Raw genomic sequence first — 22,358 nt, forward strand, 5'->3', positions numbered from 1 at the left:
TGGCTTCATCCCCAATGCCCTGTCCAAGCGGCACCATTGAAATGTTTTGTACGACTCATTCCCACTTCTTTGGTTTGTACCGCAGAGAAAGTCATTTTCAAACCCAACGACATCTCCGTCTTCTCCACGCTCAGCATCAACGGGCGACTGTTTGTCTGCCGGAGGGACCAGTTGGATTCTTTGGTGGGTTCAATAAAAAAAAATCAATCCATCGATGATCTGAACTTATTGCTAAAGACACAATAAAAAAATAAAAAAAACTTCTTTGTTGAATTACCATGAAGATATACAGTATGTACATTAAAGCGCTATTTTGTCTTGTTTCCCCCCCCAGAGCCCTTTGCCTGAGCAGGAGGCTCCCTCCGCGGGCCTCATGTCGAGCTTCGAGCTCATGAGCTCCAAGGATGTGGCGTACCACATGACCGCCTACGACTGGGAGCTTTTTCACTGTGTGCATGAGGTTCGACCCACATACCACGTGTTTCGTCTCTGTTCAGCGGAGCACCTGCTTGAGTCAAACTGATGTTTTTTTTTCCCCTCCTCCTCGGCGTGCGACAGCTGGAACTCATCTATAACGCGTTTGGGAGACAGAACCTGAAAAAGACCACGGTGAACCTGGACCTGTTCCTCAGGAGGTTTAACGAAATCCAGTTCTGGGTGATCACAGAGGTGTGTCTGTGCACGCAGCTCAGCAAGAGGGTGCAGCTCCTCAAGAAGTTCCTCAAGATCGCTGCACAGTAAGTGAGACCCGTTAGGACCTGTTTGCTTTTACTTTGGATTTTGCAGCACCGGTTAACTAAACTCACGCTTCACAGCTGCAAGGAGTACAGGAATCTGAACGCCTTCTTTGCCATCATCATGGGGCTGAGCAACCCGGCGGTGTGCAGGTTGAATCAGACCTGGGAGGTGAGTAACTGACCGCCCGCTGTCGGAGTGACTCAGGGTGATTCAACACAGAGTCTGAACTCATCCACTTTCCCGCAGAAACTTCCCAGCAAGTTCAAAAAGTTCCACGGGGAATTTGAGAGCCTGATGGTGAGCTGAAGCGGCTGATTTTTTTTCCTCTTCAGAGTGACTCACTTTATTTCACCGGCTGCATTTCCCATCAAGCATCAAGCGCTCTCTGCTGGCACTCTGCTGCTGTAAATGTGATGGAGGCTATTAAGTAAATGATGGCAGATTTCAGAGCAGAGTGACTCTTCTCAACAGGACCCGTCCAGGAACCACCGGGCGTACCGACTGACCGTCTCCAAGCTGGACCCTCCCATCATTCCCTTCATGCCGCTGCTGATGAAGGGTCAGCGCTGTTGATTATTTCCAACCATTCAACACGATTGGGAGCTATTTTGAACGGCTGTCACGTCAAATGTTCTCGTACTTGACTCTCCTCCTGTTTGTCCTCCCAGATATGACGTTCACTCACGAGGGCAACAAAACGTTCATCGACAATTTGGTCAACTTTGAGAAAATGGTGAGGATCCTGAAGGCGCCAGTTGGTGCCCTAAAAGACACTTTGTTCAACTGTATTAGCATGACAGCAGATTTCTGTTATACTCATTCAAGCCTCTTTTTTTTTCCAGCGAATGATAGCCAACACTGTGAAGATACTGAGATACTGTAGGAGTCAGCCATTCAGTGAGTGCACACCAAAATCTGTCTAATAGCAAATAATATTTCAATGTCCCATATTTGGCTAAATTCACTTTACCTGTGAGCAAACCGTTCTGGAAATACACCCTTTGTGATGTCACAAACGGGACTAATGCCTCTCCTAGGTTCCTCACAACCCCCCCCCCCCCTGTACGAGTTGGTTAATTTCTCTGAGATGACCTTATTGATGCCTGGCTTTTGTCTTATTCCATGTAGAATGTGCAACAAAGCATTTAGCAGAAAGCCAAAACCAGACATTTTTGCAGAAGGCTGTAAACAGAGGGCTAAATATGCTGTTTTTTTTGGAGATCTACAGAGGGTTTTAATCATGAAAGATTGCTTGGGATGAAACATAAAGATGTGGCCTTTACGTTTCAGAATTGCTGTATTTTTTTTTTTTTATTTCTTTTTATTTTAAGCATAATTATAATATTTCACTCCACACTGTAATTCAGGTCCAGATTCACCCCTGGCCGGCAAGAACCACCCAGAGATTCGGACATATGTGCGTCAGCTCAACGTCATTGACAACCAGAGGACGTTAACTCAGCTCTCTCATGGACTCGAGCCCCGCAGAGCTTAAAAAAAAACAAAAACCCTAAACAACTACTCAGGGACAGAGATTTAACACAGTACTGCTGCATCACGACGTGACACTGGCGTGGATTCACTCCAGTGGCGGCCAATCACGCGGAGGAGCTAATGATGGATCAGATGATGAGATATTGTTTCAGACACTCTCGCCTGACTTGTTAAGCCTTTTATTACTGTAATTTGTCGCATTTTAACAACAGCAATCGTTGCTCGGTGAAGCACCTCTCGTGTCACTGTGCCGCAGAAGCCCCGTCTTCGATTCACACTTCAAGCACAGACAGATTAACAATCTTTGGGGGGATCTCATTCATCAGATTAACATCTCAGACGTAAACACTATGTGACGCTAACGCTTCAAGAATGCAAAGTCTTGATATTCCTGATATTCAGTCGTTTCATATCTTTTGTATCAAACAGTGCTTATACTTATCCAGGTGCGTGAGAAAAAAAAAAACGTGTTGTAAACAGTGTACAAATATTTATTTTGGCCTCAGCTTGCAGACAACTGTTTATTCTTTTTATTAATATGAGCACATTTCTCCCTACAATTTTGAGATGCGGTAAATAGCTGGACATTTTTTGTGTGCTTTAAGTATTAAATATTTTCAATGTATCTCCGATGTGCTGTCTTTTTTAAATCAGTACCTTGATTGCGTGACAATATTTTTTATTTTTACATAGTTTCTTTTGATAACAAATTAAACAAACCTTGGACTGATTTGCATTGTTGGTGCACAGCTTAGGTTTTTACAGCATATATATGTAAGGAGAAAATATTAATTTCCTCCATTTGAGAAATAAGACAAATTGTTATTCTAATATTAGTATTCCATGTTTTTATTTAGTAAGGAAGTATTTGTCTAATACAACAGTCTAATTGCTTCTATTACTAAACAAACAAACAAAAAAAATCTTAAAATCATATTAGAAGAATATTATATACACAGCAACACAGAAATTGATACCTGTCAGATGAAATAATATCTATTACTAAAATACTTTTCTATCAAACCAGTTTTTATCAGTTTATGTAAATTAATACAATGAACATGGCAAATGAATATATTTGGTGTTTACAAATTAAAATGGTGAAAATGAAGCCAAGGTGTGCACTATCTGGACCTTTCACTGAATGCATGAAATTTAAATCCAGCTCACATACTCGATTGTTACATACAATAACTTCTTAATATAATAATGAAGAAAGCTGAATATAATTAGTTCAGAATTTTACCAAGATTGTGTAAATATTGTGTAGAACATATCAGACAAATTAATAGGTTCATGATTTATGGGTCCGAAAATTATTTTACTAAATACAAGGGAAATACAGGGGCGAACAACAACTATATTTATATAAACTAATTAAAAATAAATAAATAAAAAAAAGAATAATTTCACCTCTGATTTTCCTATATTGACAACATCCGGGGCGGCACCGTCCTGGGACAGCGCTGACGCATTCCCGCTTTTCCTCCAGCAGGAGGAGCTGTTGCCGCCCTAATCCGGGGTATGTGCCTGGCGCCGTCCACTGACTTGAACGGGGACAAGTTGTGCAACCAACCCAGTCACACACACACACACACACACACACACACACACACACACAAGCGCGGCGGGGTGAGTGGAGAAATCCAGCGACGTCACATGAGATTTCCCGGAACTCGGACTTCCTCGAGTTTCTCCGCTTAAACTTTGTTTGTCCTGCCTGCCTTCCTGCTGCGAGCAGCGTCGCGGAGAGACTCTTTTGCGACGGACTTCGCGCCGAGTGCAGGTAAGCGTTGCGGCTGTGTTTGCGCCGAACTGGGTGTAGCAGCAGGAGTTACAGGCGGTGCGCGGTGACATCCACGGGAACATGAACAAGTCACGGTGGGGAGCCAGGATGCATGGTGTAGCCTCGGGGGTTTCACTCTGCGCGATAAACTAAGTCAAATCCTCCTGTTAAAAGGAAACCGGAAGTGTTTTTTGTGTGTCGGTGTGGTGGATTCTGTTGCAACATCACTTTCACACAAACTGATCCCAGACACCCCCACACCATCCAGGTGAGTCGATGGGAAGGGGGTTGTTTGTGATGATGGCTGTGACACACACAACATCTGGAGGCCATCTCAGTGTCTGATGCTAAACATCAACATGCTGCATCCCTAAGGGGCTTTTGTCCCCCAGTTTTTTGTTTTTTTTTCTCTCTTTTTGTTTGGTTGGATTTGTCTGAAACTTGGCCCGGCCCATCGCACTGTTCCAGAGGGAGCAAGGCAGGACGCAGGAGGGCCGCCACGGTCCCGGCGACCCCTGCCTGTTGAGTGGGTGGACAATGGTGGGGTCCGATCCAGCGGGCAGCCTGCCGTGGGGCTAAGTGTGGCGTGAATACTGGCAAATTAAGCAGAAAGCATGGGCTCCCCTCAGTGTAACAATGGGGGCGTTCCCCACCTCTCAGGTGATGGATAGCAATCCTATTAAAGTTCCCAGGTAACAGTCGCTTAAAAGCCCTAATTGCTCAGCTGTAGATAGAAAAACCTATATGCGGCGGCGGCGGAGCTACAATTTCTGGTAATGATGGCATTATTTCTTCACAAGGCCATTTTTTTAAGCTGCTCGGACAAACAGAGATAATCTGCATGCACTCCGGCCAGAGTCGGCCTATTTATTTATTTATTTATTTATATATTTATTTAACCCTTTACGTAAGTAAACTTTTTGATAAGTCGGGGAGATTTTGGGGAGATTTCACCAAGGTTTTTGTTTGCGGCCTTACGACCGCTGGACTGTGCTGGGAAGGCTTCCAGCATACCAGGCATGCCATCATCAGCGCTACTGACAGCGGCAAGCGCGTTGGGCGGAGAAAAGAAAGCGGGGAACGCTCAGTAAATGGAAGCGATATCACACCGGCACCCCACGCGGGAGTCGGCCAATAGCCGCGGCCGCTCCGGGGTCACGTCCAACCGAGGCCTCGGCCGCCGTCTCAATCGCTCTGCTCGTCCTTTGAAGTGTTTTTGCACAGCGGGAGCGGGATTGTTCCAAACTTCCTTCCTTTCCCCTGCCATTGCCCCCCCCAGGAGCCGAGCTGCTGCCGAGAGCCATTATGAGATGTTGTCTCCGGGCGGCTCCTTCGTGCAAATCAAGTTCGATGACATCCTCTTCCACGAGAACTGCGGCGGCGGCAGCTTCGGCAGCGTGTACCGGGCCAGATGGATCTCCCAGGATAAAGAGGTGGCGGTGAAGAAGCTGCTCAAGATTGAAAACGAGGTAGGTAGGAGTCATAATTGCCCGGCCCCTATCTTTTTTTAATTGTCGTTACAGTAATCATTGTAATTGCAAGCCCATTTAAGGGGGATGTGGTGACTTCTGTACCAATCACTCCTCACACTCCCCCATTCTTGGAAACGTGCTGCAAAAGACACATTATCGCCAAAGAAAAGTATCTGTTATTTGTTCTGGAAGGAGCCCACTTGAAAGCTCGGGGCTCATTGTGCTAAAGACAAAAACCCAACGGCTTCTGAAACCACTTCAGGGAAATGATGTCACATTTGTTGGCCGCTGATAAGACTTTCGGAAAAATGATTCACGGCTCCTTTTATGAGAGCGCGCCAGATCACAGATATCCATTCAACATCATGAGAGTGTTTGGGAGAGGATTGTTGAGCTAGAATAACAATGTAATCCTTTCACAGTGGAGCCGCTGTTCATTTAATTACAGTGTTTGGCTACAATTAAACAAATGGGTTTTTTGTCAGGTCTCCCTTCATGGCTCCGCAATGATCTTTTGGCCCCGTGGGTTCTATTATTACGTATTCTTCCACAGCGGTTCTTATGCATCACTCTGATCCAGCTTCGATCCTACAGCCACCACCACCAAGTTTAGAAAAACTCTCTAGTGTTGCTTTAAATTCACATGTTGTGGCTGAATTCAACCCAGCTTGTCTCTCCAGAGTCACTGTGCTTAAAATGACACCTTCCAAACACTGACCTGTTTTAAGTGAAGGTTCACACTCTCTCTGTGAACACCTGTATAATATTGACCTTCCCATTTGCCCCTGCTGAACTCTGCTTGATTTAAAGGCCAATTTCCAAACGCTAACAGACACCGTGCCTCTGCAAACATCGTATCTCCCTCTTATCGGGCGATTGTGTTCACACTTTAGTATCGCACCTTGCCTGTTCTTAAACTGGGTGAGTCAGAAGTCGTCAGTATTATAACAAAACCCCGTTTTCTCCTTGTGTGTGTCTGTTTGTGTGTCAGGCTGAAATCCTCAGTGTCCTCAGCCACCGTAACATCATCCAGTTTTATGGCGCCATCGACGAGGCTCCCAACTACGGTGTCGTTATTGGTAAGACTAAGAAAAAAAAAAAAAAAACGCACGTCGAAATCCCCTGCAGCGGGACGACAAATGAACGCAGCAGCTGTAGCTGTTTGCGCCGATAGCGGCTCCGACGACACAACAGTGAAGAGTGAGTGGGGAGGTTTCTATGGAAGCGTCGGTGGATGCCAGAGGGTTCAGGAAGTGCATGCACGGATACAGACACTGTGTTTTTCCCTCTGTGTGGTTTTTTTGTGTGAGGACAGAGGAGAATGACGCGCGTGTAGCCGCACGCAGGCCCCTCGCCACCGCCGCACAAACACCCATTCAACGGCGCTCGGTAGCTTCTAACCTGTGCTAATTTTAGTCATGTGATCAGATAAGGAATGCAGTTTTTTTCTGGCGTTCGGGGTGTGCCGTTTCGGGATTTCCCGCATGGCCATATACTCTGAATTGACCCGACTCCTTCAGAGGGAGCAGCTACACACCTCTTGAACGCTTCATTCCTAAACATACAGGTCCATATACAGTTAACGCCTTCATATGTGAAATGCTACAGTGTAACCAGGGTGACGTAAGGGCGTTGCAAGAAGTCTTCTGTCCCGCAGAGTCTCCCTCTGCAACGCTGCGCCTCGCAACTGCAGTTGCACAAGTGAACGTCGTGTAAAATTCAGTCAAACAGTAAATTGAGGCAGTGAGGAAAGTCCACACTCTGCTTCTTTTCTGCTTTCGCTTTACAGTTCAGAACGTGAACGCCCCGGACAAACCTGTCTCACAGGGTGGGTTTACAAGGTTCCCGCTGCTCTCGTTCTCTTCACTAACTGTGTCACCAAGATAAATATTTTCCTCAACGTCCAGTCCACTAAACCGTTTGTCATCTTAACTGATGAGGTTGTAATATCTGCAAACTCAGGCCGCAGCTGCTATTATTCGCTCGACACACTCATCAAATTCTTCAAACCACCTCTTACACAACCCTGAACAATTGAGCTGAGTTACTGCCGTAGTTTCCTCATTTCCCCTTCAAAAAAAAAAAAATAAATAAATCAATGAGTAAGCAGAAGTAACTGAAACTTATTTTTCTGTCATCACACAGAAGATGGTGTTCCTAATCCGTATCTGAGCTGCTATCGAAAGGCTGTTTTCTTCCGAGTGGGATAAGAATCACTGCAGAATCTGTACGCTAGCCGAAAATCTGGAAGAGAGCCGCTTATCAGCCGCCAAGCTCTAATATAGTCGTCGCCGAGAGGTTTTGTTGTCAAGCAGCTGCTCGGCGTCTCTGTTTATCAAAGCAGAATCTAATTAGCTCCCGATACAGGGGGAGAAAAAAAATGCTTTATGGCTAACTTGTCTGCGCCGCGTGTCCTCGGTCATCAGCTCGGTTATATAAATCTGCCTGTCGACAAACTCACTTGGCACGATCGTCTTTCCGAAAGACAGTAAATGGCCAATCAATATATTATCCACGCTAATTGGACGGGATGGTAAACTGAATGAGTTCAGCTCTTTTGCTGTTTAGCCACCAAAGTTAATCTTCCCGGTCATATTTCACTCTATGGCTGTTTTTTCAGCTTGAAACTGGTCCGTGACACTGGACTGATTTGCTCTCCTCACGTGCGCAGTGAACATCTCAAAAAAAAAGTGCGGCAGATTTATAGGTCGCTGTATTATCTCAGGAATGTGTTTGATTTGCCAGAAGGTGCAAAGTGCAGAAGACGGCTTCCTCTTCTTCTCCACGTGTCGGCAGGTCCAGCGTAGTCACCCGCGGCCGCACGTCACCTGAGACGCGTCTTTTGTTTGCCGTGTGTCAAATTCCGGCTGATTAATAAAGCTTTGGTTTGTGTTGCACGTAATTAGTTTCCTGTCTCGGTGCCACTGTGTGTTTACACCGCAGCCGGGCGACATAATTGGGTTATGGTGCACAAACAGAGGCTTCCTGCCGCTCTAAGCGCTGGCGCTGCGGTGGCCTGTTTGTCCCTCTAAAGGTTGTTCTCTGCGGGATCTCGCCGCTTTACCGAAGGTTTGCCTTTTTACGTGATTTTGGCGTCTGCTCTAGAAGGCTAAATGGCTCTCAAGGCCTCGGACTCACGTACATAAAGGCGCGGCGCCGAAGCGGGAGGGCCGTTCAATCCGACTATTTATAGAGCGCTAAATCACATCGGCAGGGTTTCCAAGCAAATTTCACTCAAATCCCTTTTTAAATAAATAAAAATACAAAAAAACCCCTTCAGATCCCTTCTGAGCGAGCATTGGCTGTTGATGTGTGGTTTTGTGAGAAGTGATATGTGGGAACGGAGCTCAGGGACAGTAAACAGCATGTCCGCAGTTGGTTTCCAGGAGTTGCCTGGCAGAATTTTGACTTCAGAACGAGGAATAGATTCCTCGATCCTTGGGATTTACCTCAGGCATCCATCTGACAAAGATTCCATTGAAAGCATTTTTAAAAGGGAGGGAAAAAGTTGCACGACGATTGGTTTCGGTTCTGGTTTTAAGAGTTACAGTTGGGATAAATGCACGTAGTCTTCAATATTCTCACTCTAACTTTTCTAATGTGCCCTGTCTCTGTAAGACATCACATTGTGAGAGATTACAAATCCAGGTCTCTCCTCCACAGAGTATGCGAGCGGTGGATCGCTGTACGATTATCTGGCCAGCGATGAGAGCGAGGAGATGGACATCGGGCACATCATGACGTGGGCTACAGAGATCGCCAGAGGTAACTGGGTCAGCCATCTCCCAAGTTTACGTTTGAGAACAGCACTGTCATTGCAATGAATGATTCTTTGGGAACAGCTGTCTGTCTTGCTTTGCTCTTTCTGCTGGAATAGTTGTAATTTTACATTCTGTACTCCAAAAAAATGATAATGGCAATGATTAGCTACACGTATTTGATGTTTGTACAATATAACCACCTGTAGTACTCTGTGTATAGAGTTGATCATTTCAGTTTCAGTGTTTCTTCCAATCGGTTATTCATTGTATTCACTGGTATATGGACAAAATTCAACCATCCAAGCTCACCGAGTGCAAATCCAAATAACATTACTCTCCGCTAATAGGATTTCCAGATGTAGCTCTTCCCTCCACATGCGAGGCTTTTAAACAGGATGAAACAACATTTTTCTCATGCAGTCAGCCTGCAACAGCAGTTGGTTTATATTGATGTTATTAGTCATCCACCGCTGTGTTTCTGCTGCAGGGATGCACTACTTACACTCAGAGGCCCCTGTTAAGGTCATCCACAGAGACTTGAAGTCCAGAAATGGTAGGAGGATCCTTCTTCCATCCAGATTTTGCAGCCTACTTTTTCATTTGTTGTCACTATTGTTTGTTTTTTCGCCATCTTGTGGTCGTGCTTACGGACTTTAAATGACTTTGTTTTCTTTTCCAGTTGTTTTGACAGCGGACAAGGTGCTCAAGGTGGGTTTTATTGCGAATGCAGAATTGTATCTGTGCACTATGACTGAGCACTGAGAAGGTTGAACTGTCTGATTTTATGTAGCTGCTTGAAAGAAACACAAGCTTGAGATAGCAGAATGTTTTTTAATGGAAGTGTAGTTGGCACGAGTGCATCATATCAGAAACCCATATTTGTATTAGTCGATAACAGCACTTTTTAAACCAGGAGAAAATGAAACAAAATTCAAACAACTTGAAATAATCTGTTGGTGAAGTTTATTCTCTGCTTAAAGCATTTTTTCGTTTGCAAAAAAGTAACTTGGTTGTCATCGCTTCTTCAGATCTGTGATTTCGGGGCGTCCAGGTTCCTGACCCACACGACGCACATGTCGTTGGTTGGCACGTTTCCCTGGATGGCCCCAGAGGTCATCCAGAGTCTGCCAGTGTCCGAGACCTGCGACACATTCTCCTATGGAGTGGTGAGTAATATCACCCTTCTCGGATGGCTGAAACCCAGAACTATGGATTCAAATTTTTTGTGGAACAGCGTGAAGTTTGACATATTGGGTGGATAATTATTTAAAAGCTACATCATTTCCTACAGAATTCTTTTTAAGTCCGAGGTTTGTGTTCTTGAATCCAGCTGTATATCCGCTATGTTTAGAGTTACCACTCAGCAAAGGACTCGCTGATTTAATTCATTGCTGTGGCTCTCCAATGTGAGTAGGATCACAGTAGCTAAGTCAATAGCCACCAAGCCCATTAGCCAGGTTCCTGTTTCAACAGTAAAGATCTGATTGGCAGAAGTTCTCATGTTTGTGGAATACAGTGTTTATGGTACCAGTGACTGGAGTTTCATTCCCTCTGCGGCACCCTGCGGAGTGTAATTCCATAGTAAATACCCATACATGTAATAGGTTCCACCTGGCATGAGGGGATGTGCAAAAAGATGATGCACCCTCAGTGGAGCCATCGGGGCGGTAAAATTGCTCTCCACCTTCAGCTTTTCAAGCTTCTGTTCTTGAAAGGTGGTTATTTCTGACTCAAAGTGAAAAGAAGCTGAATTATTCAATAATTAGCCTTTGTCTCTGGAGATGTGAAACGGAATCTTCTGTTCCATGTGCAAGAAAGACGTGTTTTTCTTATTTTTTATTTTAGTATAAAATGCGTCTCCTCTATGAAAAGATGTGATGTGTTTAACTGCTCATCGGTGTTTTCCTTTTCGCTCTGTCTTAGTCTGCAAAGCCAAGCACCTGCTGGGGCTGCACAGACGAGTGTTTCTGTGTACCCACGGTGGCACGCTTACATGTGCTGTTTGTTTGTTTACTGGCGTTGACCTTGGCTCTTGATCTCTTCAACAGGTGCTTTGGGAAATGATCACCCGAGAGATCCCCTTCAAAGGACTGGAAGGGTTACAAGTGGCCTGGCTCGTGGTGGAGAAGAACGAGGTAGTCGAGTGCGAGAACACGTGTACATTCGTGCCGCGCATAGTGGAAAATCCTCCTTACCCACATCCAGGAAACTGTCATTACACCATCTTTGTTTTGCATCATTGCAAATGAGGACACAACTACTGTGCAGTAAAATGAATAAATGGACAAAAATATTTGTGAACAGTATTTAAATAAAAGGCGAAATGAATGCAGATTCCCCTGCAGCCGGGGGGAGTACAAGTTCTTCTCGAGTACAAGCTGAGTGTGAATATGGTACAATATTTTCAGATCAGGAGTCTGGGGATTTTCTGGCCATTAGAACTGTTTTTCTGAGAAAGATTAAAAGTCTATAACTTGAAAAAAAATCCAATATAAAGATTTATTATGAACCAAGTTTCAGGTCGGCATTTATTTGTAAATTGTGGGGAAAATGCTTTTTAGGCTTTTTTTTGGCTGCAGTACCTGGAGTGGCCACTGAAATAAATATATTCTATCGCAATATTGGAAGTCCAGTATCATGTTCTACAATGCCTCCATGCTCCTCCCCTGTTAGCATGCCCTCACAGGTGTGTGTTGGTTTCAGAGGCTCACCATCCCCAGCGGCTGTCCCGCCAGCTTTGCCGAGCTCTTGAGGCTCTGCTGGAAGACGGAGCCAAGAGTGAGTGCAACGGCGAGCTCCGTCTGCAAGTTACTGACTTGTGCTCGACTTCATCTCGACTGACGGCTGGCCGCCTGCTGTTGTCTTTCAGGAGAGGCCAATGTTCAAGCAGATCCTCTCCACTCTGGAGTCCATGTCAAACGACAGCCAACTTCCTCAACAGTGCAACTCCTTCCTTCACAACAAGGCTGAATGGAGGTAATGAGAAGTGTGGAGAAAAAAAAATTGTAACTCTTTCCCCCCCCCCCCACAAATACGCCATCTCAGCCTAAGGAAATTTGCCGCTGTTTTTAGAGAATGATGGGGAAATGTAGCTGACGGGGGCCGGGAAACACAAAAACAACTCGAGATCGTGCATATAGATCCTTAATAATTGCACTGATAGCCTACATAAAGGCATGAAAACCACCAAAGAATCATCCATCTGGATATACTTCCTCCCTTTACCCATAAGGCCCTAAAAATAATCACCATCTTTTTCAAGTAGAAGTGTTTAATTGGGTTGTACGAGCAGCTGGAGGTTTGGTGATGTTCAGCACAGCCTGAGTCTCAGCTGTTACTTTATTCTCTGTCTGCCTCTCTGCGGGGCTTGTCTGCGCTCTGAGGTTTTTTCCCTCAGAAGTTGCGCTGGTGGCGTCGTGTCCGGGCAGCCATCTGCAGGGGGAGCACGTTGGACTAAATCTCGGCACCGCAAGAACAGACAGCGAAAATGTGCGGCGCATAAGAGACATTCTCCGTAGCTCGAGAGGTTCGGCGCTACGAGCTGGCAGCTAATCAGAGCCACAGGGGCACAGAGGCGCTATGATGAAGTGTGGAAATGCTGTTTTTTTTGTTTTTTTTGCAAAAACCTTCCGAACTTTTCCACAGCTAATTGCTTTGCAGTAATCAGGAACTGTAAGAATCTTAACATTGAGCTGGGTGTTTTGTGAGTACAGCTGAGCGTAGAGCGTTTACCCCAGCAGGGGTACATATGGCCAAGCAAAACTGACTCCAGGACCAAGTTGACAACCACACACTTTGCGAAGAGTGGAAAAAAAAACAACGTCTCTCTGCGGATTTCCCCCATCAAAACCACAGCAGCCCAGTGTTATTTTTAAACTCCCAGTCTGCAACGACCACTCAAAAAAAACCTGTGGCAAAATGTGGCAAGCATATCAATCGATAGCCAAAATAAACGGCTGATAAAGAGGACAGAGAAGTCTTCCTTGTGGAACACCTTCTGTACTGGCACAGTGAGGAGGATGACAGGGTGGCCTCGATGCCACTGACAGACATGTGGTTAGAGAAGTTTTTGTCGCCTACGATCTGTCACGGATTTCAGCAACACACTGAGCACCGCACCACTTCCCCAATCTGACCAACTTTCAAAGAATGTTCCCTAGTTTAAAATATTACTTTATTGGTTATTTGTTGTCGGTTATTGGTTTATCATTTTAACTTCTGCTGAAATTGGGTTTGACAGCCATGAGTGAACCATGCATTTCAGGGTGCACAGCAGTGTACTGAGTCAGTGCTACACAGCAACATATAAATACAAAATACAAAGCTGATTTGCTGATATAGATAGATAGATAGATGGATGTACTTTATTAATCCCAAATTGGGAAACTCCGCTGTTGAAGCACTAAAAGCAAACAAGGAAACAAGGAATCTTCAAGTGAAGTAAAAGAGTAAATGTGACTTGCTGTCGGACCTTATGATTAAAGCCGCATCGCTGCTACTCCACTGTGTGTTGCATGCAGGTGTGAGATCGAAGCCACTCTCGAGAGACTGAAGAAGCTGGAGAGAGACCTGAGCACCAAAGAGCAGGAGCTGAAAGAGCGAGAGCGCCGTCTGAAGATGTGGGAGCGAAAGCTCATCGAGCAGTCCAGCAGCCCGGTGAGCTCCTCGTTATTCCCTCTCCACCTTGGTTCCACCTTCACCCCTCTGCGTGCAGACGGCAGCAACAAGTGTCAAGTGGCCACGGCGCCGGAGACTCATTTAGCACCCTGAAAGCACTGAAGGAGGAGGACGGCAGGCTTCCTGTGATGTTCTCCAGCAGGGGGAACAGAAAGGAGAATGCAGGGAAATTGAAGTGTCCGAAAAACAAGAATTGAAAATACGGGGAAGAAAAATGTTTTATAAGAACATTATGGGCTTGGGTGTTATTTTCGGCAGCACATTAGCTGGGTTTCCATTACAGTTTTACGCAAAAAAAAAAAAAGTACAATTGCGATTTGCAGGTGTTTCCATTGAATGGTGCTAAGCACATAAGCCATAATCTTAGACTAAGATATACCGTCTTCTCCTCCATCCAAATATAATGCGCCATTTTCACTTGAAGTGAACTTCGTCACGTGACCCCCGTGCATCACATCTGCTGACGTGTAAATGCGAAAAAAAAAGTGTTTCCATGACACCTTTGCGATATGCCTCCATGTTGATAAGTCATGAAAAACCACCTCACGAGAGCGTCAAAACCTTTCAGCCATATTGGAGAGGTATTTTTGCATTGCCAGTTTTTTATTACGATATTTAGATTTTGCACAACTCTAGGGTTAATGGAAACGCAGCTATCGTCAGGTGATCACCAGCACCAGGTGAAATTCATCCAGTGCTCCTGTGATGCCCGGTTGTGTTCACTTTTCCTTCCTGCCATGGATTCTATTCGCCCCGAGCCGCCTGCCCTCCTCCTGTCTCTGCCCCTCAGCTCATCTCACCGGGGGCCAAAACACAAGACTACAAGGCTTTAGTCCTTCTGTCAGATGAGGAAGTCGAGACAGTTCACGGGTGTCATCAAAACCTCGGGGTAACGAGGGGATGAAACGACATTGACTTGGATTAAAAGGCTCTGACAAGCCTGTTTTTCCTTTGGTCCGCCCACCCTGCACCGGGCCAGCGGGTCAACACTCAGGCCAGGCGGAACACCACTCCTCTAATCATCCGATGATATAACAGTATCTGTAATAATAAGCAACCCTCTTTGACTTTATGCGTTTTAACCGACAGTCAGCAACGGGGCCCCTGCATTGCACAGTGAAGGAAATCATATCAGCATTAGCGTTCCGTTAGGTTTTTTTCTTTTTGGTTCATCTGGGGGAAGGATACGCTTCTCTGAGCGTAGCCCATTAAATTGTCCCCTCTCGCTTGTTATCATCAGCCGTCCTCACGAGGACGTAATCCACCGCGCTCGGCGTGGTTCTGCTTGTTAGCTTCCCTGCCACGAGCTTGGATTCTCACCCTGCCGCTGCATCTATTTCCGTGCCGCCGGGGGCCCAAGGCGCAAAAACCAGAGCAGACTGAACGGCAAACACACTCTCCTGACGAGCATTCCGGTTTGCCTGTGCGAATTCCCGGCAATTAAATTCCACACGTTCTTTGCGCCCGTCTCCCGGAGCCTCTCGCTCTAAACGAGTACGCTTTCGACGGTTGAACTTGCTGAACCACATCCACGGCGGTTTGGTTATAAAACAGCACGGCTCGACCCTGCCCGGCCTGATTCGCACCGTTCTGCACTTCTAGGGCGTCCTTGGGTGCTACTATCTGTCTGTCTGTCTGTCTGTCTGTCTGTCTGTCTCTCCAAGTCTCTGCATTCATGAGCTGGTTGCCAGTCAGCCATTCAGTCCACACGGGGGCGGGCAGAGTGAGTGGCAGAGCCAGAAATTCTTCCTCTGGACGGCCACTGGCTGAGATTGTGACTCACATAGCGGCGGCAATAACTCAATACCTGAAATAACTACGACTGTTTTTTGTTTTTTTTACTCTGTCGTTTTTTTGTATTTATTAAATGTTTTCAAGATGACCTTAGAACAGTTGGCCTGTCGCCATTCCTATGAATTTGAGTGTTAATAATCAATTATAAAGCTATATCAGCTGGTTACATTTCTATCTTTAAGTGTCTTGTTTCCAACAAGAGCAAAATCCAGGCCAATCATCAAGTCAGAAATGCAGAATACATACACATATTGATACAAAACAGATACTGAATATCAATGCACAAAGCTATGACTTGAAGTGCTGTAGTGTAGAAGTTTAAGGCCTTTTGTGAAATTATCCCCGACGCTGTGGGGTGGTCAGGGCCACCACTAGCCACCATGTGTAGCTCCGCCCCTGGCCAGAGTCGTGTGAATTAAGCTGCAACCGCAGATTCCGCACATGCACAGACACACGTCAAACAGGCAAAACTTGCCTGGACAGAAACAGATATATGGATAGATAGATAGATGGATAGATAGATAGCAACGAGAAGCGAGTGTCGTCGCTAGGCGGCGCTGCGCCAGTTCAGACCGCCGCTCGCTCATTCGCTCGCTGCCTAATCTGTCGCTCGTTCATTAAGCCATCTTTCCCCCAATTTCCCGACTGCGTTATTTCTGTCATTACACGCCAGCCTTCACCGGCGCGGTGTTGAAATCATTATTTCAAAGTTTCTGCCCGATTACGTTTAATGAGCGACGGAGGATTCGTCTCTCGCAAGGACGGACGAGCAGTCTGACGGACGTGGCCAGGTCTGATACAGACCATTAGAGGCGAGCAATAAAGTAAAAATAAATAAATCACAACAAAAACTGTAATGGCTTTGGAAGACGAGGAAAACATAGCTATTTTCCATTTTAATAACGTTTGCTTAAGTCCTGTCATTTTGGCTTCAAGATGTGACCGCCACGTTCTGAGCCTCTGTCGTTTCTTTACACACAGTTGCTGCCCACCCTCGACATCTATACGTGGACGGAGGAGCATGTGGTTAGTATCAATCTGTCGCCTCTGATTTATTTGAGAGTTTTCTTAGCCGCCCTGTCGATTGAACTGACGCGTTGCCATTTGTTTGGTTTTTTATTTCCTCAGTATTTCTGGATGCAGCAGATATTTGGCGCAGGTAAGCAGCTTTCCTCACTGAAGTCCTTTTATTATTTCACTTTGAAGGCTCCACTGCTATGTTTTTCATCCTGGTCTCCCGGGGAGCAGCTTCACATCATCAATCAAACTCAACTGATCTCTAGAAAACAGCACATTTAGCCCTCTGTTCACAGCCTCCTATGACTTCTGTTTAAATCTGATGCACGGAGGGGGATCAACACAAGGGGGCGTCAATAGGAGGGACGGGCGCCCAACCTGTGGGGAGGGGGTAACTGACCTGGGATTGATGTCAGTGAGGTTGCTGTGCCCTTCGTGACATCACAATGGGGTTACGTGTCTAGAACTCCGTCCTGTAGTCATCATTTTCCGAGGAGTGAAGCAAGAGACGCAGGGAATCTCATCCAATCTGGTCGAGTGAATTTTGAATATTCCCCCCCCCCCCTAATTTGGACCTTCAGCGGTAACAGTAAATGTGTTCTTGTTCTCAGGGGAGTTTGTGCCCTGCGGCATGCAGCTGTACGCCGACCTGTTCAAGGAAAACCACATCACCGGGAAGAGGCTGCTGCTGCTGTCAGAAGACGACATGCGGGATATGGGGGTGAAGTCCAAAGGTCACATCATGCACCTGAAGGCGAGGCTCCGCCCATTAACCATTAACGCACGCATCTTTTTGATCTGGACGGGATGTGAATGAACCACGGCCACCGTCGTGATTGCCTCAACTCCTGCACGTTCTCTTTTTGACAGGCCGAAATTGCAAAGTTAACTCAAGATTACCTCGGCCTGGTCCACTTCCCTCCTCTGCTGAAGGTACACAATGCCAGACGTTTATTTTATTAAAGTATATATTTTTTTTTTGTGAGTTCTTATGGGCCTCTGCTCATTCTTTCCTTCTTCTCAGGACGAGCTGGAGAAGGAGGTGGAGAAGGGTAAAACTGTCAATCTGGAGCTGGTGTTCGGCTACCACTGGAAACCAGGAACTGGGCCCTCGGTAAGGTTTTACCATGTCACGGCCTGTATCACACTGCGACCGCATCACTCTGCCCCCGTCGACCACATCGGCCTTCCACTTTGATCACTCCTCTGGCAAACTGTCAACATTCTCGCCGATAATGCTCGTCAGTAGATGAGCAGAATTTTAATATTGTTGTTTTTTTTCCCCCCTTTGCTCTGCGTCGCTCAGCCTGTTTGTCCTGAGGAAACATGGCGATGACGCACTCGTGGCCATTAAAGTCGTCGCTAGACATGCATAAAAACCAGACAAATAAACATTTCATTCCCAGTCGTGTAGCACATCCACATCCACCTCGCAGCTCGCAGCTCTTTGTTAGGCTCTCAAACCGCGGAGAAAGGATGGCTCTTAACTTGGTGTTTGAATTTAATCAAAAATAGCCCATTTAGCCAGAAGTCATTTTCTTTTTAAAAGGCAAACGTTATTTAATCTTTCAGCTGTTCATTGTCCCATCATAAATAGTGCTCTTTCAGTGTGTTCGGCAGGGCTGAAACGAGCCTGCTAATTGCCTCCCATTTCTTCTGACATGTGGTGGTTTAGTGGGTAGAAAACACAGCAGGGAGAAGGAAACAGGAGGCTGAGAAAATGAGAGCTAATTATTTTCCCCTGCCTGGTGTCAGGTTCCGTGTCAGCCTTGTTTTTACAAACTGGAAGGTTTTTTTTTTTTTCTTTCTTTTTTTTGCACTAAATAAAACAAACCCGCGGCACTGCATTTTTTTTTCTCCCCTCTCCTCCTTCCCTTCCTTCGCCCCTCTTTGCTGGCGATGTCATGGAAGCAGCTGCACTTCTCAAAGACAAAATGAGGGCCTTGCGATTGTGCGGCCACCATCTGACAGCCACTGAGGGTCCCCTTGCTAATGAGGATATCACCGTGCAGCCAAGTGAAAGGTGCTGAATTATGTATGAGTTGTCATTAGACGCACTCGGGTCCTGGGCATCATTACCAGACATTGTTTCTGCCGCAGTGATTAGGCTAGCGCGCGGACCTGGTGAGCCCCAGTGCGACCGTCCAGTGCCGGCGCCGGGGCCACTGGTGTGTTTCCGAGCCAGAGTCTTGCTGAACACCCCCCCCCCAACCGCCAACCTCCCCCCTTTGAGGCGTCTCCAGCCCCGGGGGGGATAATGCAGGAGAGGGGCGAAGGCTCCTCAGACGAGTGTGTTAGTGCCACTCGTCTGATGTCTCTCTCTGTGATCACGGCACAATGGATCGGCCCGTGCCGTGAACCCTGCGTGGTTAAGCGGTGACCTGCGCTCTTTCCACCGACGCCTTTGGAGGTTGATCATCGCTGCTTCGTCAGCATTTGCTATGCAGGAGGTGGAGGGGGGTCGTGTGGGGGAGGGGACTGCTGGGATTTGTGGCCTGTGGTGAGGACTTGTTGTGTCCAGTGTGTTGCACCCCAGCAGGAATAATTCAGCATAAATAAATAAAAATCCACCAAACAGCGACATTTTATCCAGCCAAATGTTTTACAAGAGATTATAAATCTGATCAAAATTGCAAAAATAAAGACATCAGTAGTGCAATTTTGGAAAACAGTTTTGTTCTTTAAAATAATTTTAAATTTTCAAATCGCTATTTCATTTTGTGTTCAATCCATAAAGAGCTAAGAAGGTTTTCCTTTGCCCCGAATGTGAGACTTTTTGAGGCCAACGCCGTCAACTCGCCTCTAGGTTGTGCTGTTGGTTTATGTACGAGACTGTCTCGAGTTCAACCCCATGGAACACCGCAGCACTTTGCTGTTCCTATATGAGCGACTATTGTCTCTGAGTGCACCACTTCCACATTCTTCTCTCAAGGACTGCAAATGGAAAATGTACATTGAGCTCGACGGCGACGATGTCGCGGTGACGTACATTAAGGACATCGTCTTCAACGCCAACCGACAAGATGTGGAAGTGCTGCGGATGGTTAAGGTGCTGTCACAATCTTTCTTTTCTTCTGTGCTACAATTTGTGAGAAGTTTGCATGGATCCGCTCCTTCAGGACAAATCCGATTGAGAAAATTCTGTCTGAACATTAAACTTTTGCACTCACATTGTTCATGAGTCGATGTCACTGCTCTGCAGCCTCCGTTTGTGATGGACAAATGGATCACTGGAATCCAGCAGAACCAGCGAGTGGACTACACAGTCAATTACGAGGTGAATGCTTTAGTATACATTTACAGTATACATTTATTTCAACAAAACCTCATTTTTCCACTGACCGTATGTCCTTTTCATGATGCCTCAGAAAGACGTCATGTCACCAAAATGCACCAAACACAGCTGCACACTAACCTGGAGCCACAGCGGTGGACAGGACGAGATCAAAACTGTGGAGCTGGTTATCGAAACAACAGTGGCTAACATTGACTGGACAACCAAAGACAAGTCCAGCCAGGGTGAATACATCATTTTTATAACTATGCTTTTTAAATTCTGGATTAAAAAAAATGTTGCAATTGTCACACCTCCTATGAATCAATCCCAGTTACGCAATTTGTGTGTTTTACGGTACATATATCATTTTTCGTCTCCAGATATTGATATCTACTGGATGCAAAACGTGCGCGAGAAGCAAATGCAGGCCCAGAAGTGCCTGCAGGCCAACGCGTGCCTGAACACCTCCAACGCCTCCACTCTGCCCCAGTTCCTGTCGGCGCACGAAAGGCAGGTGTGCTCGTACGCGGCGGCCGTGCGCCGCTCCCCCAACCGCAGCCACTCAGCCCCCTGGATGGACTCCCGCAGCTCCTCGCCCAGCACCAGCCTGTCGGCCAAGCTCTCGCCGCTCCACCTGGGGTCAAAGGGCAGCAGCCCGTCCAGCACCACGTCGGAGAGCACGTTGGAGAGGGAGCGAGAGCGGCCGCAGAGCGCCGGGGCGGTGTACGACTACCGCAAAAACAACTACTTTGGCAACGCGTGGCAGGCGGCGGTGGGCGGGCGTGGCCGCGGCCACGCATGGACCAGCAGCAGAGATAACTATATTCACAGTAAAAGCAGCAAAACCTGGCGGCAGCCGGGGAGGCCACGGTCCCACAGTTACAGCATCACACCTCAGAACCGCCCCCCCATGATACCGGGTATATTGTCTGTGACAGAAAGCCCCAGCGAGGAGAGAGAGGGGGCCAAAGCCTGCGACGGGGGGTGGATCAAAGTGGAGCGGCAGAAGAGATTACCACGTCAGGACAATAAACAAGTCAGAGGTCGACAGAGGAAAGGGGGCAGGGGCGGGCGTGGCGGTGGCGGTGGTGGTGGAGGCGGAGGAGGAGGAAGAACTTAATGTGGGCTGAATGTGAAAGGACCGCTTCTTTCAGGGCTCCTCATGCAAAGCACTGAACTGTTTTTACATATGAATTATGACGGCTTATGTGCTCTCCAATGGACTGCTTGTTGTAAGAGAATCGCCCCACATGCCTGTGATGTGTAAATGTGTGTGAACTAGAAGCTTTAATATAAAGGAAAAAGGCTCCTGCAGGGTAAACAAGCATGCTTTGCATTTTTTTTTTTTTTAAATTATGGCTATAAAGTTAAATCATAGATATAGGTGTTCTTGTACTTTATTTTATTATATCATGCATCACAGTGTCTCATTGTATTCACATTCTCTATACATTGTTCACCTCTCAAACCGAGTGACCAAATTGTGAATTCCTTTTAACATGCAAAAAAATGTGTTTTTATTATTTATCTAATAAAACCTCCAATGGTTTTCAATTTTTTTCAAGGGTTTTCTTGCTGTTGACCAACAACTAGTGTTGCTACATTTTGCATCCCTATTCAAATGTCAGTTTAGCTCAAAATTCGATTAAATCCAAACAAGGACATTGAGAACTGATTTCATCAATAGATGACAAAAACTTCTTTCTATAACTAATGTTTTATAAGTGTCATAAAATGTTGAACATACTTTCTTTATACTACTGGATATCTTATAATTGGTACAATTGCACCCCTTTAGACCAGCCGAGTTTGGTAAGTATCCCAATAAAGAGTATAAGATCCTTTTTAATAGTGTATCAGAAAATGTAACTTAGCTGCCTTGTTTACTTTGCCGTTGCCTTTTCACCAACATCCTAACTAAAATCCAACAACACATCAAGGATAGGAATTATTTGCTGTTTCTTTGCACTCTCTGCCTGCTGTAACATGAAATATATTACTTGAGATTGGGGGCGAAAAAAATACCTAGACCCGTTTCCGTTTTCCTCCGAGTTGGACAGAGATCAACAATTTACGCGCCATGGATGCAAATCCTCCAATAAAAACTTCGCGCCACAGCAAAGGACCTAATTGTACCAGGCATGCTCGTTCTCAGAATTCTTCTTATATACAACAGATGGTGCGCTTATATATGTGAACAAAATTCGAACCAACTACAGTTCAGTTAGTCACGTTTAGTGCAGTATGTCACATGAGTTGATTCTTTTCATTTCTTTCATTTTCAAGTTATTTCATTTACGCGACTTTTAGGACCTTCTGGTGGCGCGGGAAACGAACCGCGC

The 22,358-nt window shown here is 46.0% G+C and overlaps 2 protein-coding genes across 2 annotated transcripts in view; both read left to right on the plus strand.

Annotated features, from left to right (window-relative positions):
• Window positions 1-2,857, plus strand: part of rapgef4a (Rap guanine nucleotide exchange factor 4a) — a 40,161-nt gene extending 37,304 nt beyond the window's left edge. Inside the window, exons 25-33 of the mRNA XM_076040182.1 lie at window positions 86-183; window positions 335-460; window positions 559-737; window positions 816-906; window positions 985-1,035; window positions 1,210-1,297; window positions 1,407-1,471; window positions 1,581-1,635; window positions 2,106-2,857. Coding sequence (XP_075896297.1) covers window positions 86-183; window positions 335-460; window positions 559-737; window positions 816-906; window positions 985-1,035; window positions 1,210-1,297; window positions 1,407-1,471; window positions 1,581-1,635; window positions 2,106-2,233 — 881 coding nt within the window. The 3' untranslated portion in view covers window positions 2,234-2,857. The remainder of the gene's footprint in view (window positions 1-85; window positions 184-334; window positions 461-558; window positions 738-815; window positions 907-984; window positions 1,036-1,209; window positions 1,298-1,406; window positions 1,472-1,580; window positions 1,636-2,105) is intronic.
• A 1,027-nt stretch (window positions 2,858-3,884) lies between these two features.
• On the plus strand, window positions 3,885-21,570 carry map3k20a (mitogen-activated protein kinase kinase kinase 20a). Its single transcript, XM_076040161.1, has 20 exons — window positions 3,885-4,018; window positions 5,298-5,487; window positions 6,482-6,569; window positions 9,154-9,255; window positions 9,739-9,804; window positions 9,931-9,959; window positions 10,280-10,417; window positions 11,300-11,386; window positions 11,955-12,029; window positions 12,121-12,227; window positions 13,772-13,907; window positions 16,704-16,748; window positions 16,851-16,881; window positions 17,351-17,493; window positions 17,610-17,672; window positions 17,764-17,853; window positions 19,672-19,788; window positions 19,942-20,016; window positions 20,108-20,258; window positions 20,397-21,570. Exons 2-20 carry the CDS (start codon window positions 5,329-5,331, stop codon window positions 21,134-21,136), a joined length of 2,442 nt encoding a protein of 813 aa, XP_075896276.1. The 5' UTR covers window positions 3,885-4,018; window positions 5,298-5,328; the 3' UTR covers window positions 21,137-21,570.
• The last annotated feature ends 788 nt before the right edge of the window (window positions 21,571-22,358 follow it).

The sequence above is a fragment of the Nelusetta ayraudi genome, unplaced genomic scaffold, assembly GCF_046127955.1.
Source record: "Nelusetta ayraudi isolate G7.1 ecotype Tasmania unplaced genomic scaffold, CSIRO-AGI_Nayr_v1 ptg000060l, whole genome shotgun sequence".
In the NCBI taxonomy this organism is placed as follows: domain Eukaryota; kingdom Metazoa; phylum Chordata; class Actinopteri; order Tetraodontiformes; family Monacanthidae; genus Nelusetta; species Nelusetta ayraudi.

Bases quoted from the DNA above. Each gene is read 5' to 3' on its own strand.
- map3k20a (XM_076040161.1), top strand. From the start codon at position 5,329: ATGTTGTCTCCGGGCGGCTCCTTCGTGCAAATCAAGTTCGATGACATC. The intron at 12,030-12,120 runs GTGAGTGCAACG...GTTGTCTTTCAG, and splicing joins GCTGGAAGACGGAGCCAAGA to GAGAGGCCAATGTTCAAGCA. The intron at 16,882-17,350 runs GTAAGCAGCTTT...TCTTGTTCTCAG, and splicing joins GCAGCAGATATTTGGCGCAG to GGGAGTTTGTGCCCTGCGGC.